Raw genomic sequence first — 17,700 nt, 5'->3', positions numbered from 1 at the left:
AGACTCACATTAAGCATCTCCAATCCAAAATTAAATCTAGAATCGGKTTCCTATATCGCAACAAAGAATRCTTCACTCATGCTGCCAAACATACCCTCGTACAACTGACCATCCTACAGATCCTCGACTTCGGTGATGTCATCTATAAAATAGCCTCCAACACTCTACTCAACAAACTGGATACAGTCTATCACAGTGCCATCCATTTTGTCACCAAAGCCCCATACACTACTCACCATTGCAACCTGTACGCTCTCATTGGTTGGCCCTCGCTTCATACTCGTCGCCAAACCCACTGGCTACAGGTTATCTACAAGTCTCTGCTAGGTAAAGCCCCGCCTTATCTCAGCTCACTGGTCACCATAGCAGCACGCGCTCCAGCAGGTATATCTCACTGGTCATCCTCAAAGCCAATTCCTCCTTTGGTCGTCTTTCCATCCAGTTCTCTGCTGCCAATGACTGGAACGAACTGCAAAAATCACTGAAGCTGGAAACACTTATCTCCCTCACTAGCTTTAAGCACCAGCTGTCAGAGCAGCTCCCAGATTACTGCACCTGTACATAGCCCATCTATAATTTAGCACAAACAACTACCTCTTCCCCTACTGTATAAATTTTGCTCCTTTGCACCTCATTATTTCTATTTCTACTTTGCACATTCTTCCACTGCAAATCAACCATTCCAGTGTTTTACTTGCTATATTGTATTTACCTCGCCACCATGGCCTTTTTTTGCATTTACCTCCCTTATCTCACCTCATTTGCTCACATTGTATATAGACTTATTTTTCTACTGTATGTTTTGTTTATTCCATTATTCCATTCCTCTGTGTTGTTGTATGTGTCGAATTGCTATGCTTTATCTTGGCCAGGTCGCAGTTGCAAATGAGAACTTGTTCTCAACTAGCCTACCTGGTTAAATAAAGGTGAAATAATAATAATWATAATATTTTTTTTTAAACGTCATTTAGCTGAGTCTACCGTTAAAGGTTATTGTGTGTACTCATAACGGACTGTAAAAAATAATCATACATTTTATCTCAATAAAAGGAAGGTTCATTCTACTCTGTAGCACCCACATAATATCCTTAACAAAATAGTTTATACCCCCCCTGAACCCCTTTTTAAAAAACGATTTAGAGACAATGTACAGGGACAGTTTTGTAATTTACAATGTGTTATCATCCTTCTCAGAGTGAAAATAGAGTGGTCACATGGGAATTTATAAAGAAGGCCTTTATTTAATAGTAAAAAGCAGATCAGCATGACATAACATTTACATCTGCTCAAATGTAAATGTAATAACTCTGGAAGAAGACATAGCCTGACYGAGGAGAGAATGAGAGCAGATACTATATTGTTTTATCGATTCTACTGTACGTTCTAAAGCACCACCAACCAAAAGACATGTCTATTTTTGTTGTCATTTTTTCATTTGGGGGAGTGGGGGGGGGATTACAGGTACAATATTTAAATAATTATCTATTCATTATTTCACACATATTCTTGTTTTACCTGTGGGCTGCCACATTTTTTTAAAAATAATAATAAACTACAAAAAAGGTACATAACAACAAAGTATATTTCAGAGTTTAAGTAYTAATCAATTCAGTATGTACAGGAAAAGAAAATAAACTTGTGCCCCCCGACCCACCCTGAAACCAGGTCTGCGTTCTGTACGTTTTCACATTCAATTGGAAGGAAACGGTGCTGTACTGAACAACCAGTTGAAAAGCTGGGAGGAGTTGGGTTGTGTGTTGGGGAACGCTGTCAGCATGGCCGCTGCCCTTTAAATATGTCACTCATTGCTTCAAGCCACACCCACAAAACGGGATCAAATGTACCTCAGTCTTTTCAGTACAAACCGTTTCACAACGTAGCAAACGTTCAAGCGAACTGAACGCACCTCATGTTATCCACCTCCCCGGTGACCAGAGAAAACCCTCACCATACAACCCCTTCCCCGTGGGCCTGAAAGAAAAGTCAAGGGCTTATAGTTTGTATGTGAGTGAGTGGGGGGGGCATTATAATTGAATATGTATGTATGTATGTATGTATGTATGTATTGGGGCTTATAGTTTGTATGTATTGGGGCTTATAGTTTGTATGTAAAGGGGGTTATAGTTTGTATATATGCATGTATGGTGGATTATAGTATGTATGCATGTATGTATTGGGCCTTATAGTTTGTATGTATGTATGTATGTACTGGGCCTTATAGTTTGTATGTATGTATGTATGTATTGGGACATATAGTTTGTATGTATGTATGTATGTACTGGGCTTATAGTATTTGTATTATGTATGTATGTATGTATGTATTGGGACATATAGTTTGTATGCATTTAGTATGTATGTATTGGGACATATAGATGTATGCATGTATGTATTGGACCTTATAGTTTGTATTGTATGTAGTTGTTCATGTATGTATGATAGCATGTATGTATTGGCCTTATGTTTGTATGTATGTATGTATGTTACTGGGCTTATAGTTTGTATGTATGTATGTATGTATGTATGTATTGGGACATATAGTTTGTATGCATGTATGTATTGGGCCTTATAGTTTGTATGCATGTCTGTATGAATGTGTTGGGCTTTAGCTGAGAATATTCTTTACAGAGTCAAGTATATTTGTCCAGGTCTCAGTTGTTCCTTGACTAGCACCATTCATTCTCGCCGTCGATAATTCTGAAGTTAAAACTTCTAATAGTATCTGTATCTACTGGTTAAATGGGAGACAGTGAGGTGACATTCATGTAAGAGCCAACATCAATTTTGTAACTTTGTCCTAGAAGCATTTAACTACAGGGCACTCCCACATCATATGAAGGAACGTAACTCATCTTCTGCCAATATGGCACTGTCATAACATTTGTGACGATTCCTCAGGTGACTTTTAAGTAGTGGATTGTTTCTAAAGCATCTGCTGCACAGTTTGCAGTGATAGGGTTTCTCTCCAGAGTGAGTGGTCAGGTGTTGTGTCAGGTTGCCTGGGGTGGCAAAGCAATGTCCACACACAGTGCACTTGAAAGGTCTCTCTCCTGTGTGAACCGCTGTGTGTCTGGTCAGTTCTTCCTTGCGCTTGAAGCTTTTCGGACACTGTTTGCAACCATGTGGTTTCTGACCTTGGTGAGTCCACATGTGCGTTTCCAGGTGTTCCTTCTGGTCGAAGTCTTGCCCACAGTCCTTACAGCGATATGATTTCTCCCCTGTGTGGAACTTCATATGTGCTCTCAAGTATCCATTACAAGTGAAGCTTTCTCCACATTCTTTGCACTGAAATGGTTTCTCCCCCGTGTGAAGTCTCATATGCAATTTCATATATGCCTTAGTTTTGAAACTTTTCCCACATTCCTTACATTGATACTGTTTCTCTCCTGTGTGAGACACCATGTGTGTTCTCAGATTAGCATCACTAGGGAAGCATTTGCCACAAACATTACAAGTGCGTGTTGCTTTAATGTGGGATTGGAGGTGCTCTGTCAGACTTGCTATGGACTCAAATACCTCCTCACACACACCACACATTTTCGTATGCTTTGTGTGCACATTTTTCACATGGTTAACTAAAGGACCAATGTACACAAATGTACTTCCACACAGCTTGCAACAATAAGGAGAAGCATTTGTGGTCACCTTGCCTCTAGCACGGTTATGGGTGCTTGCCCATTTTCTGGGTGCTTTTAGTGTCTTTGATCCTGAAGGTAGTCCCCCGCTCTCCACTTCATTGCCACTTCCACTGTTTTCACTCTGAGCTGCAGAACAGCCTGCATATCCTTCTGATAGGGCATGTGAGGCACTGGTTGCTTCTGATACTGTGTAGAGCTCTCCATCAGGCTCGGTTTGATCTCTTGAGGAATGCGGAGCATAACACATCCCCCTCTTTGCTCTCGGAAGTTTGGCTCAAGAAATCCATTGGATCACAGTCACTTTCCTCACAGACGGTGAATATGGAGTCTTTGGTATCAGACTCCAGCCCTTCAAGCTGCTTCCTCCTGATTGGTCCCAAGTTCCTGTTGTTATCTTTAATCAGTGTGGCTGTGGTTCCTCACTTGTGTGGAACTTCATATGTGTTTTCAAGTATCCCTTACAAGTGAAACTTTCGCCACAATCTTTGCACCAAAATGGTGTCTCCCCCGTGTGACGCCTCATATGCAAGTGCATATAGCCCTTATTTTTGAAACATTTTCCACATTCTTTGCATTGATACTGTTTCTCTCCTGTGTGAGTTACCATGTGTGTTCTCATACTAGAATCACTAGGGAAGCATTTGCCACAAACATTACACGTGCGTGTTGCTTTAATGTGGGTTTGCAGGTGCTCTGTCAGACTTGCTATGACTCAAAGACTTCTTCACATACACCACAACGGTATTCTGCAGTAAGCTTTGTGTGCACATTTTTCACATGATTAACTAAAGGACCAATGTACACAAATGTACTTCCACACAACTTGCAACAATAAGGAGGAGCAGCATTTGTGGTCGCCCCGCTCCCAGCAGAGGTATGGGAGCTTCGTCTTTTCTTGCTTGTTTTCTGGGTGATTTCAGTGCCTTTGATCCTGAAGGTAGTCCCCCGCTCTCCACTTCATTGTCACTTCCATGTTTTCACTCTGAGCTGCAGAACAGCCTGCATATCCTTCTGAGAGGGAGTGTGAGGCACTGGTTGCTTCTGATACTGTGTAGAGCTCTCCATCAGGCTCGGTTTTGATCTCTTGAGGAATGCGGACGCATAACACATCCCCCTCTCTGCTCTCGGAAGTTTGCTCAAGAAAATCCATTGATCACAGTCACTTTCCTCACAGACGGTGAATATGGAGTCTTTGGTATCAGACTCCAGCCCTTCAAGCTGCTCTTCCTCCTGATTGGTCCTGATTTCCTCTTGTTCATCTTTAATCTGTGTGGGCTCTGGGTCCTTCWCCAGACAGGGGCTCCACTTCTGCTCACAGTGCTGCCGCTCAGGGGGAACCTCCTCTTCAGAGACTGGGAGAGTAAGCTGCTGGAGGTCTAGAAAAAGGGGGAGAAAGGGATAATTAAGTGATCAATACAAAATTTCACTTTTTAAAAATGTAAATAACATATGTCTATCCAGTGTTGTAGTACCCGAGTCCAGGACTCAGTCTTTCCTCGCACTCAAGACTTGACCTCGACAGGTAACTTTGATGTCAGAATGTAGCTCTCTCTCTTGCATTATTCAACATGATAGCTACAACAGTAAATGTCAGATACTTTATTTGCTGCTAGCCTTACCAATGTGCAAGACACTAAGTTATCCAGCTTTGTAAGTTACAAAATGTAGCTTTGAGCACTAACACCCCAGTAAGCATGGACCGATAGCAACGTCTTTCTTTGGTGCGGTGCGGATTGGCCTTGATTCCAAAATCCACGGACGTCCGAACCAATCATAGACATCTATGTTTCACAAGTTTGGACAGCACAGTAAAATACAGTAAAGAAAAGTATAGTACAGCACAGTAAAGTACAGTATAATGTAATGTACTCTACTGAATTACTCTGCTGTACTGTGCTGTTCAAATTTGTGAAACATAGCCTAGATGTCTATGATTCACTCCGATTTGGTCTCGTCCGACCAAATTTGTACTTGTTTGGGGGCAGAGCTCATTAGAATAATACCCAGCATGCATTGCAAGTGTTTGTTTTTACATTCAAATCGGGCTCGATTCGTCCTGTCACATATGTCTGTTACATAGACAAGGCAGTAGCGGTGCGAAGCCCCCCCGCACCTTGAAGCCATATTACAACATATGTGTTGTGATAATTGCGTTGTTTGTTTGTGATAATTGCGTTGTTTGTTTGCTCTATTTATTTATTTAACTTCCACTACATCTAGCTACATACATATCCTCTCAGGCCAGGGGCACAACAATGTATGAATTAATGGTTGGATAAGGAACGCCGTTATAATCATTGCCCAGTACGGAGAATTAAGTAAAACCACAAGTCCAAATCCCATCCATGGCTAATATAGGAAAGGGCTAATGTTAGCTGGCCACCAGAAGACAACACAACGAGATGCAACAATTCAAGTTGTTTCCGTCAATGACATATGCTCAAAGCGATTTGATAGGACTGATGCCAAAATCCAAGCTGGCTTCCCTTTAAGATTTCWTTTTTTTTGGTGTGCCAGGACCATTCACAGTTGAGCTCAACACTGATTGGGTAATTTTTTATACTTTTTAATTATTTTTTTAATCAAGGGAGGTCAAATGCTCACAGGCTTCCCTTGCATTCAAGGCTACTGACTGCAACAATGTCATACTCGTTTGGACAAGACAGCATCAGATCGATAGCCTACACATAGAGGTCGCTGTTTCGCTCGCTCTAATGCTTTCTCCTGTGAGATACATTCAGCCTCTTAGAATGATATATTAAACACAGAGAGACGAAAGATATGTTATGTTTATTTTTGGGGAAGCCTGGCTTCCCTTGGCATCCATGAAAACTCGCTACTGAGACAAGAAGACATTTTATTTTCATTACACAGAAGGTCAATAAAGTCTGTTTTTTTACATCCATTGCATATGACCACAGTTTCTCTCTCAATTTGAAAACTCTTTCCAACACTACCCCTCGATAACCACCAAGCCTRGCTGTGAAATAGAACATTGTCATGCTCTGATCCAGTATCTCCACATAGTTTTGCAAACAGGTGTGCGCAGTATAGTTTACAATCAAAGTTACCTGCTGCATATCTTAAAAGGTCCTCAATGTCACCATTGCCCTTGATTCTAAGCAATGGTGTGCTGCTATTTTTATTGACTTGGCCAAAGCTTTTGATACGGTAGACATTCCATTCTTGTGCTCGAACCTTGGCCCCAAGCTCTTCTCAATTTACATAAACAACATAGCTCAGGCAGTAGGAAGCTCTCTCATCCATTTATATGCAGATACGGGATTATTCTCAGCTGGCCCCTCAGATTTTGTGTTACACGCTCTATAACAAAGCGTTCTTAGTGTCCAACAAGCTGTCTCTGCCCTTAACCTTGTTCTGAACACCTTCAAAACAAACATCATGTGGTTTGGTAAGAATAATGCCCCTCTCCCCAATGGTGTGATTACTACCTCTGAGGGTTTAGAGCTTGAGGTAGTCACCTCATACAAGTACTTGGGAGTATGGCTAGACGGTACACTGTCCTTCTCTCAGCACATATCAAAGCTGCAGGCTAAAGTTAAATCTAGACTTGGTTTCCTATATCGTAATCGCTCCTCTTTCACCCCAGCTGCCAAACTAATCCTGTTTCAGATGACCATCCTACCCATGCTAGATTACGGAGATGTAATTTATAGATCAACAGGTAAGGGTGCTCTCGAGTGGCTAGATGTTCTTTACTATTCGGCCATCAGATTTGCCACCAATGCTCCTTATAGGACACATCACTGCACTCTATACTCCTCATCTCTGTATACCTGTCGCAAGACCCACTGTTTGATGCTTATTTATAAAACCCTCTCAGGGGGGAGTGAGGCCTATCTGAGATATCTACTGCAGCCCTCATCCTCCACATACAACACCCGTTCTGCCAGTCACATTCTGTTAAAGGTCCCCAAAGCACACACATCCCTGGGTCGCTCCTCTTTTCAGTTCGCTGCAGCTAGCGACTGGAACGAGCTGCAACAAACACTCAAACTGGACAGTTTTATCTCCATCTCTTCATTCAAAGACTCAATCATGGACACTCTTACTGACAGTTGTGGCTGCTTTGCGTAAAGTATTGTTGTCTCTGCCTTCTTGCCCTTTGTGCTGTCGTCTGTGCCCAATAATGTTTATACACCGTTTTGTGCTGCTACCATTTATGCTACCGCCATGTTGTTGTCATGTTTCTACCATGCTATGTTGTCTTAGGTCTCTCTTTATGTAGTGTTGTCTCTCTTGACGTGATGTGTGTTTTGTCCTATATTTTTATTTATTTTAATCCCTGCAGGAGGCCTTTGGGTAGGCCGTCATTGTAAATAAGAATTTGTTCTTAACTGACTTGCCTAGTTAAATAAAATAAATATCTCTGAGTTCTGCGCTCAGCTCTTTTGCCACCAGTTGCTCTCAGTGTATCCATTCTAGCTCAGTGGGTGTATCATACAATGTGTCCATATGGCAGAGGGAGACACCATCATAGAGGCCTGAGATAGATGGAGCCCCATCTGTGCAAAAACATCCTATTCGATGCCATGGAATGTGTTTTTCCTCAATATAGCCATGCAAAAGTGACTATGCATAGATAATAAACAGCGAGTAGCAGCAGTGTACAAAAGGGATGGGGGGGGGGTCAATGTAAATTGTCCAGTGGCGATTTTATTAGTTGTTCAGCAGTCTTATGGCTTGGGGGTAGAAGCTGTAGAGGAGCCTTTTGGTCCTAGATTTGGCGCTCCGGTACCGCTTGCCGTGCGGTAGCAGAGAAAAAAAAGTCAACTTGGGTTACTGGAGTTTGACAATTTTATGGGCTTTCCTTTGACATCGCCTATTGTATAGGTCCTGGATGGCAGGAAGCTTGGCCCCAGTGATGTACTGAGCCGTTCACACTACCCTCTGTAGCGCCTTACGGTCAGATGCCATACCAGGCGGGGATGCAACCGGTCAGGATGCTCTCGATGGGGCAGCTGTAGAACTTTTTGAGGATCTGGGGACCCATGCCAAATCTTTTCAGTCTCCTGAGGGGGAAAGGGTTTTGTCGTACCCTCTTTYCTTCTTCGTCTTGGTATGTTTGGACCATGATAGTTTGTTGGTGTTGTAGACACCAGGGAACTTGAAGCTCTCAACCTGCTCCACTACATCCCCTGTGCCGTTTCATGCTCGGGAATCGTGATACAGAAGAATATGTCCTCTTGAATAGCATCCCCGACATGAAGCGAACCAAAGACAATGCATCTCGGCCCTCACAGCTTACATCAATTTGGAGAGCATTTGAGTCACTCAGTCAGAGTTTCCTCTTGCCTGTTAGCTATAGCTTCAATTCTTAGTTTCATAGTGTTATCTGACAAAGGTATTGTGCGTTTCTGTGCCTCTGCCTCCCCACACATTGTTTTCACCATATCAATGTGCGGCCGGTAATATCAAAGTCTCTGCAATAGTGTGTGGTTTCATAGCATAGCGGGCTTAGCCATTCACCATGGGAATGATTCAAGTGCAACGGTCGGTCAAGTACAGCCTTTTCCCAAGATCTAAGGGCGCTCTCTAGTTGAATTTGGATAGATTTTAATAATTCTCATTTAGATTTAAGGTTAGCCACATTACAATGATTGAGTGACAAAGATGATCTTACAATATACAGTATATCACAAAAGTGAGTACACCCCTCACATMTTTGTAAATATTTGAGTATATCTTTTCATGTGACAACACTGAAGAAATGACACTTTGCTACAATGTAAAGTAGTGAGATTACAGCTTGTATAACAGTGTAAATTTGCTGTCCCCTCAAAATAACTCACAGACATTAATGTCTAAACCGCTGGCAACAAAAGTGAGTACACCCCTAAGTGAAAACGTCCAAATTGGGCCCATTTAGCCATTTTCCCTCCCCGGTGTCATGTGACTCGTTAGTGTTACAAGGTCTCAGGTGTGAATGGGGAGCAGGTGTGTTAAATTTGGTGTCATCGCTCTCACACTCCCTCATACTGACTGGTCACTGGAAGTTCAACATGGCACCTCATGGRAAAGAACTCTCTGAGGATCTGAAAAAAAMAATTGTTGCTCTACATAAAGATGGCCTGGGCTATAAGAAGATTTCCAAGACCCTGAAACTGAGCTGCAGCACGGTGGCCAAGACCATACAGCGGTTTKACTGGACAGGTTCCACTCAGAACAGGCCTCGCCATGGTRGACCAAAGAAGTTGAGTGCACGTGCTCAGCGTCATATCCAGAGGTTGTCTTTGGGAAATAGACGTATGAGTGCTGCCAGCATTGCTGCAGAGGTTGATGGGGTGGGGGGTCAGCCTGTCAGTGCTCAGACCATACGCTGTACACTGCATCAAATTGGTCTGCATGGCTGTCGTCCCAGAAGGAAGCCTCTTCTAAAGATGATGCACAAGAAAGCCCGCAAACAGTTTGCTGAAGACAAGCAGACTAAGGACATGGATTACTGGAACCATGTCCTGTGGTCTGATGAGACCAAGATAAACTTATTTGGTTCAGATGGTGTCAAGCGTGTGTGGCGGCAACCAGGTGAGGAGTACAAAGACAAGTGTGTCTTGCCTACAGTCAAGCATGGTGGTGGGAGTGTCATGGTCTGGGGCTGCATGAGTGCTGCCGGCACTGGGGAGCTACAGTTCATTGAGGGAACCATGAATGCCAACATGTACTGTGACATACTGAAGCAGAGCATGATCCCCTCCCTTCGGAGACTGGGCTGCAGGGCAGTATTCCAACATGATAACGACCCCAAACACACCTCCAAGACGACCACTGCCTTGCTAAAGAAGCTGAGGGTTAAGGTGATGGACTGGCCAAGCATGTCTCCAGACCTAAACCCTATTGAGCATCTGTGGGGCATCCTCAAACGGAAGGTGGAGGAGTGCAAGGTCTCTAACATCCACCAGCTCCGTGATGTCGTCATGGAGGAGTGGAAGAGGACTCCAGTGGCAACCTGTGAAGCTCTGGTGAACTCCATGCCCAAGAGGGTTAAGGCAGTGCTGGAAAATGATGGTGGCCACACAAAATATTGACACTTTGTGCCCAATTGGACATTTCACTTAGGGGTGTACTCACTTTTGTTGCCAGCGGTTTAGACATTAATGGCTGTTGTTGAGTTATTTTGAGGGGACAGCAAATTTACACTGTTATACAAGCTGTACACTCACTACTTTACATTGTAGCAAAGTGTCATTTTCTTCAGTGTTGTCACATGAAAAGATATACTCATATTTACAAAAATGTGGGGTGTGTCACTTTTGTGATATACTGTGTATATATATATAGAAACGTCCTCTCACTGTCAACTGCGTTTACTTTCAGCAAACTTAACATATGTAAATATTTGTATGAACATAACAAGATTCAACAACTGAGACAAACTGAACAAGTTCCACAGACATGTGACTAACAGACATGGAATAATGTGTCCTGAACAAAGGGGGGGGTCAAGATCAAAAGTAACGCAGTGCATCTCCTCCTCATGGACTGCACCAGATTTGCCAGTTCTTGCTGTGAGATGTTACCCCACTCTTCCACCAAGGCACCTGCCATTCCGGACATTTCTGGGGGAATGGCCCTAGCCCTCACCCTCCGATCCAACAGGTCCCAGACGTGATCTGGGCTCGTTGCTGGCCATGGCAGAACACTGACATTCCTGTCTTGCAGGAAATCACACACAGAACAAGCAGTATGGCTGGTGGCATTGTCATGCTGAGGTCATGTCAGGATGAGCCTGGCAGAGAAGCGGGTACAACATGAGAGGAGGATGTCTTCCCTGTAACGCATAGCGTTGAGATTGCCTGCAATGACAATAAGCTCAGTCCGATGATGCTGTGACACACCGCCCCAGACCATGACGGACCCTCCACCTCCAAACCGATCCCGCTCCGGAGTACAGGCCTCGGTGTAATGCTCATTCCTTTAACGATAAACGTGAATCCGACCATCACCCCTGGTGAGACAAAACCGCGACTTGTCAGTGAAGAGCACTTTTAGCCTGTCCTGTCTGGTCCAGCAACGGTGGGTTTGTGCCCATAGGCGACGCTGTTGCCGGTGATGTCTGGTGAGGACCTGTCTTACAACAGGCCTACAAGCCCTCAGTCCAGCCTCAGCTTATTGTGGACAGTCTGAGCACTGATGGAGGGATTGTGCATTCTTGGTCTAACTCYGGCAGTTGTTGTTGCCATCCTGTACCTGTCCTGCAGGTGTGATGTACCGATCCTGTGCAGGTTTTGTTACACGTGGTCTGCCACTGTGAGGACGATCAGCTGTCCGTCCTGTCTCCCTGTAGCGCTGTCTTAGGTGTCTCACAGTACGGACATTGAAATGTATTGCTCTGGCCACATCTGCAGTCCTCATGCCTCCTTGCAGCATGCCTAAGGCACGTTCACGCAGATGAGCAGGGACCCTGGGCATCTTTCTTTTGGTGTTTTCAGTCAGTAGAAAGGCCTCTTTTGTGTCCGAAGTTTTCATAACTATAACCTTAAATTGCCTACCGTTTGTAAGCTGTAATTATCTTAACGACCGTTCCACAGGTGCATGTTCATTATTTGTTTATGGTTCATTGAACAAGCATGGGAAACAGTGTTTAAACCCTTTACAATGAAGATCTGTGAAGTTCTGTGAAGTTATTTGGATTTTTACGAATTATCTTTGAAAGACAGGGTCCTGAAAAAAGGAACAACGTTTTTTTTGATGAGTTATATATATATATTTTACCAGGATTTTGAAATTAAACATGGGGTCGCGACCCCTAGTTTGGGACCCGCTGTGCTAGGGACTATGTCCTATGAAACTCATGCAATAACATTAGCTAATGTTTTGTTTACAAGATGTTTAGCTAGCTAGTTAGTTACTGTTTGATAAATAAATCCCAAAATACTGCTGATTCAAATTGAACAGAGCAAGTAGTGGGTATTTACATCATTACCTATCTGTACTTGATTCGATCGCTGTACCGTTAAGTCAACACAAACCTGTTCTGTGCGGTTTGAAATCCAGCAGACGTCGAAGACGTTCGTTCTCCTCCTTTGAACGAGAGATTTCCTCCTGGTACTCAGTTACTGTTCTCTCTACTACTCCAGCTATCTCTACAGCCGCCGCTGTTAGCCGTTCAGTAATATACACATTGAACAACGCCAGTTTAGACATTTTGAGAGGTATGAAAGTCGAGGTTTCTTTGTGTTTTTGTCAGCTATATTTTTTTCGCCAGAGGGAGAAAATGTATTCCAGATGATGGTGCTACTATTTCCCACAATCCTCCGCTGATTCCGGTTCCTGTTTTTCAGGAAGTTGGGTGTTTGACAGCTGAGACAGAAAATAGATCACAGGGACCGCTCTCAAAGAAACGAATAAATAAAGGATAACTACTCAATCATCTGTACAAGCCTGTAACCCAATACACTATGTCAAGGCAATCCAACCGAACCACAGACGGCAAGAAGATGGTAAGGAGTCGCGTTCTGCTAATGCTACTTAGCATACTCAATTAATGCTAAGTTAGCTAGTTACAGTATTAAGTTAAACTAACGGTAGCTAATTTAGACGACAAACTGCCTTTTATTAACCTCCAAAAACAGTTTAATATGTTGATATAATAATGCGTGTTTTGATGAAGTATTAACGACACATCAGCTTAACAGTAGTGCAAATTTGATATTCAGTGATCATTTAATGAATGACAAATACAGGAAGCTAGTCTGGCTAGTTATTGTAGGTAGCATTTCATTCGCTAGCTAGCACCATGGCACACTCACTAAGTCACTGCAACTTGTTTGCAGCTAGCTAGTTACTAAAATGGCAGTAAGTGTTTCGATTTTTTTWATTCGAGCATAGTTACCTTTCGCATTTGTTAAACATGAGCTGATAGCCTGGCATGGATGGCAATTGGCATATCAAAATCTGCCCCGATGATATTGGTACTTCATCGTAGCTGACCTATGTACCTGACCCAAGTCTACGCTACGTTTAGTAAGGCCGAATTAATTTGTGAAAATGACTTATCTGCAATACAATAAATCATTCACTGTCTTTGAATCAATTAATGATGTCTGTAGTTTTGACGTTTTTACACAAGGGGGTGCTGGCAACTAAGTTTTCTCCTCTCTCAATTCAATTTCATTATAWGGGGCTTTATTGGCATGGGAAACACATATTTACATTGCCAAAGCAAGTGAAATAGATAATAAACAAAAGTGAAATTAACAATAAAACATGAACAGTAAATATTACACTCAGTTCCAAAATAACATGTAAAATGTCTATATACAGTGTTGTAACTACTGTACCAGTCAAGTTAGGACATGGTTTTTTCTTTGCTTTTACTGTTTTCTACATTGTAGAATAATAGTGAAGACATCAACTATGAAATAACACATATGGAATAATGTACTAACCAAAAAAGTGTTAAACAAATCTAAATATATATATATTATGTTTATAAGTAGACACCCTTTGCCTTGATGACAACTTTGCACACTCTTGGCATTCTCTCAACCAGCTTCATGAGGTAGTCACCTGGAATGCATTTATATTAACAAGTGTGCCTTGTTAAAAGTTAATTTGTGGAATTTCTTTCCTTCTTAATGCGTTTGAGCCAATCAGTTGGGTTGTGACAAGGTAGGGGTGGTATACAGAAGATTACCCTATTTGGTAAAGACCAAGTCCATATTATGGCAAAACAGCTCAAATAAGCAAAGAGAAATGACAGTCCATCATTACTTTCAGACATGAAGGTCAGTCAATACTGAACATTTCAATAACTTTTTCTTCAAGTGCAGTCGCAAAAACCATCAAGCGCTATGATGGAACTGGCTCTCATGAGGACCACCACAAGAAAGGAAGACCCAGAGTTACTGCTGCAGAGGATAAGTTCATTGGAGTTACCAGCCTTTGAAGTTTCAGCCCAAATAAATGCTTCACAGAGTTCAAGTAACAGACACATCTCAACATCAACTGTTCAGAGGAGACTACGTGAATCAGGCTTTCATGGTCGAATGGCGTCAAAGAAACCACTACTAAAGGACACCAATATGAAGAAGAGACTTGCTTGGGCCAAGAAACACGAGCAATGGACATTAGACTGGTGGAAATTTGGCCTTTGGTCTGATGAGTCCAGATGTGAGTCCACCGTGTCTTTGTGAGACGCGGAGTAGGTGAACGGATGATCTCCCGCATGTGTAATTCCCACCGTGAAGTATGGAGGTGGAGGTGTGATGGTGCTTTTTTTGGTGACACTGTCAGTGATTTATTTAGAATTCAAGGCACACTTAACCAGCATGGCTACCACAGCATTCTGCAGCGATACGCCATCCCATCTTGTTTGCGCATAGAAGGACAATCATTTGTTTTTCAACAGGACAACGACCCAACACACCTCCAGGCTGTGTAAGGGCTATTTTAACAAGAAGGAGAGTGATGGAGTGCTGCATCAGATGACCTGGCCTCCACAATCACCTGACCTCAACCCAATTGAGATTGTTTGGGATGAGTTGGACCGCAGTGAAGGAAAAGCAGCCAACAAGTGCTCAGCATATGTGGGAACTGCTTCAAGACTGTTGGAAAAGCATTCCCGTTGACTACTTCCTGAAGCTGGTTTCTGATAATGCAAAGGGTGGCTACTTTGAAGAATCTCAAATATTGTTAAACACTTTTTTGGTTACTACATACTACTAGCCTAATGGTTAGGGCATTGGACTAGTAACCAAAAGGGTTGCAAGATCGAATCCCCGAGCTGACAAGGTAAAAATATGTCATTCTGCCCCTGAACAAGGCAGTTAACCCACTGTTCCTAGTCCGTCATTGAAAATAAGAATTTGTTCTGAACTGACTTGCCTAGTTAAATAAAGGTAAAATAAATAAATATGTTATTTCATAGTTTTGATGTCTTCACTATTATTCTACAATGTAGAAAATGGTAAAAAGAAAACTAACTTGAATGTTAGGTGTGTCCTAACTTTTCAAATATGGGTTGTATTTACAATGGTGTATGTTTTTCACTGGTTGCCCTTTTCTTGTGGCATCAGGTCACAAATCTTGCTGCTGTGATTGCACACTGTGGAATTTCACCCAATAGATCTCTGTTTCTCTGTGTAGAACTCAGAGCTGTTCACTCTGACGTACGGAGCCCTGGTAACCCAGCTATGTAAGGACTATGAGAACGACGAGGAGGTCAACAAACAGCTGGATAAGATGTGAGTTTCTTATCTTCTTCTCAACAAACTCTGCTTAGCCCTTTCACTTATAATCGATCAAGGAAAGGAGACGAGGAGAGTAATTGAGTCACGTGTGTGTGTGTGAAGTGTGCTGCTTGTTGTGAACGTGTCAAATGTGCCACTCCTCAACGTTTCATTTTCAGCTTATCCTTTACTCGGCAAATGGACAAAGTGGAGCTACTGCTCTCGGCCTCTGAAGTGTCCCCTTAACCTGCAGCACACTGACACATTCTCCATCCCTCTTGAACTCCCTCTTGAAATGATGTTGTGTGTGAGTTGGTCTGAAAGGGTCTGTAAAGGTTTTCTGCTCTGCCTAACTGATACACCTACTGTAGCACGTCCCAAATATGGTTCAATCAGGTGACGATCTCATCTTACTCCTTAATAGGGTCCAGATGTTTGTCTATCGCTCTCTATATCTCTCTCCCTCTTTCTTTCAGCTTTGCTCAATTCAGCATTGAGGTCTGACTAAGCCAGTGTTCATGTCTGAAATATTTAAGGGAGGTGTGAATCTCTGCTCTATAGTGGTAGAGTAAGACATATTTAAGGGAGGTGTGAATCTCTGCTCTAAGAGTGGTAGAGTAAACATATTTAAGGGAGGTGTGAATCTCTGCTTCTATAGTGGTAGAGTAAGACATATTTAAGGAGGTGTGAATCTCTGCTCTAAAGTGGTAGAGTAAGACATGTTTAAGGGAGGTGTGAATCTCTGCTCTATAGTGGTAGAGTAGACATGTTTAAGGAGGTGTGAATCTCTGCTCTATAGTGGTAGAGGAAGACATATTTAAGGGAGGGGTGTGAATCTCTGCTCTATAGGGTAGAGTAAAATATTAAGGGAGGTGTGAATCTCTGCTCTATAGTGGTAGAGGAAGACATGTTTAAGGGAGGTGTGAATCTCTGCTCTAAAGTGGTAGAGTATTTGGCACCTTTCTTTACTCATTCTTTTTTCCCCTCTTGTTTTTTTCCCAGGGGATATAATATCGGAGTGCGTCTCATCGAAGACTTCTTGGCGCGCTCCAGCATTGGGAGGTGTCAGGATTTCAGAGAAACGGCCGATGTCATCGCTAAGGTAACGGGAACGTCCCTGAGCCAATCAGAGCATGACCATGGAACCCTCCCAGAAAAGAGAGGCAAGGGGGAAGAAAGGGGGGGAAGAAAAGATGAAGAAAGAAACAGACAGGGAAAGAGAAAAGGACAGGGGGAGAGAGAAAGAGAAGAGGGGGAGGGAGGGGGAGAAAGAGAGCTGGGAAAAAGACTGAGGGAAGGAGGTTGACTATGAATGAGTGAGTTAGAGAGCGAGGGAGTCAGCGACTGGAATTTGAACTCCAACCTGCAGTAGTCTGCGTAGTTTCTGAGCTTTCATAGCTCCTCTCTACTGCTTTTCATTTTTCTGCACTCACTCAGCTAGGGAAGCATCTCAACTATGTCACTGCAAAGCCAACTGGCCCCTTTCCCGTGTGTGTGTGTGTGTGTGTGTGTGTGTGTGTAGGGGCTCTTGTTCTTCACTGCTTGTTGTCTTTGTTATACAATAGTCCGGGCAGCATTGTCAACCAACACCCAGGGTGAAGCAACCCCTCGCCTAAGTACATTTAGTTCACACTGAAGGAATGACCAACTCGTGCTTGTGTCTATGTGGTCAGACAGTAGTCTGCTGTACTCCTGAGCATCAGGCCCAGTACTAAATCGCTGTAGACTTGTCAAGCTCAAACACTACTTGTCTCACCTGGTGGTTGACATCCAGGCTCCCTCAGCACTCTGTTCTAACAGTGCTACTAAGTCCTTTCACAGGTCTAACCTCTCAGCACTCTGTTCTAACAGTGCTACTAAGTCCTTTCACAGGT

The 17,700-nt window shown here is 43.0% G+C and overlaps 1 protein-coding gene across 1 annotated transcript in view; it reads left to right on the top strand.

The window, feature by feature from the left end:
- The first annotated feature begins 12,833 nt into the window (after positions 1 to 12,833).
- LOC112070893 (trafficking protein particle complex subunit 3) overlaps positions 12,834 to 17,700 on the top strand; it is an 8,542-nt gene continuing 3,675 nt past the window's right edge. Inside the window, exons 1-3 of the mRNA XM_070439163.1 lie at positions 12,834 to 13,096; positions 15,744 to 15,841; positions 16,829 to 17,129. Of these exons, the coding sequence (XP_070295264.1) occupies positions 13,055 to 13,096; positions 15,744 to 15,841; positions 16,829 to 17,129 (441 nt within the window). The 5' untranslated portion in view covers positions 12,834 to 13,054. The remainder of the gene's footprint in view (positions 13,097 to 15,743; positions 15,842 to 16,828; positions 17,130 to 17,700) is intronic.

The sequence above is a fragment of the Salvelinus sp. IW2-2015 genome, unplaced genomic scaffold (assembly GCF_002910315.2).
Source record: "Salvelinus sp. IW2-2015 unplaced genomic scaffold, ASM291031v2 Un_scaffold1453, whole genome shotgun sequence".
Lineage (NCBI taxonomy): Eukaryota > Metazoa > Chordata > Actinopteri > Salmoniformes > Salmonidae > Salvelinus > Salvelinus sp. IW2-2015.
Note: the sequence above shows the minus strand (reverse complement) of the source record. Positions and strands in the feature narration are given on the sequence as shown.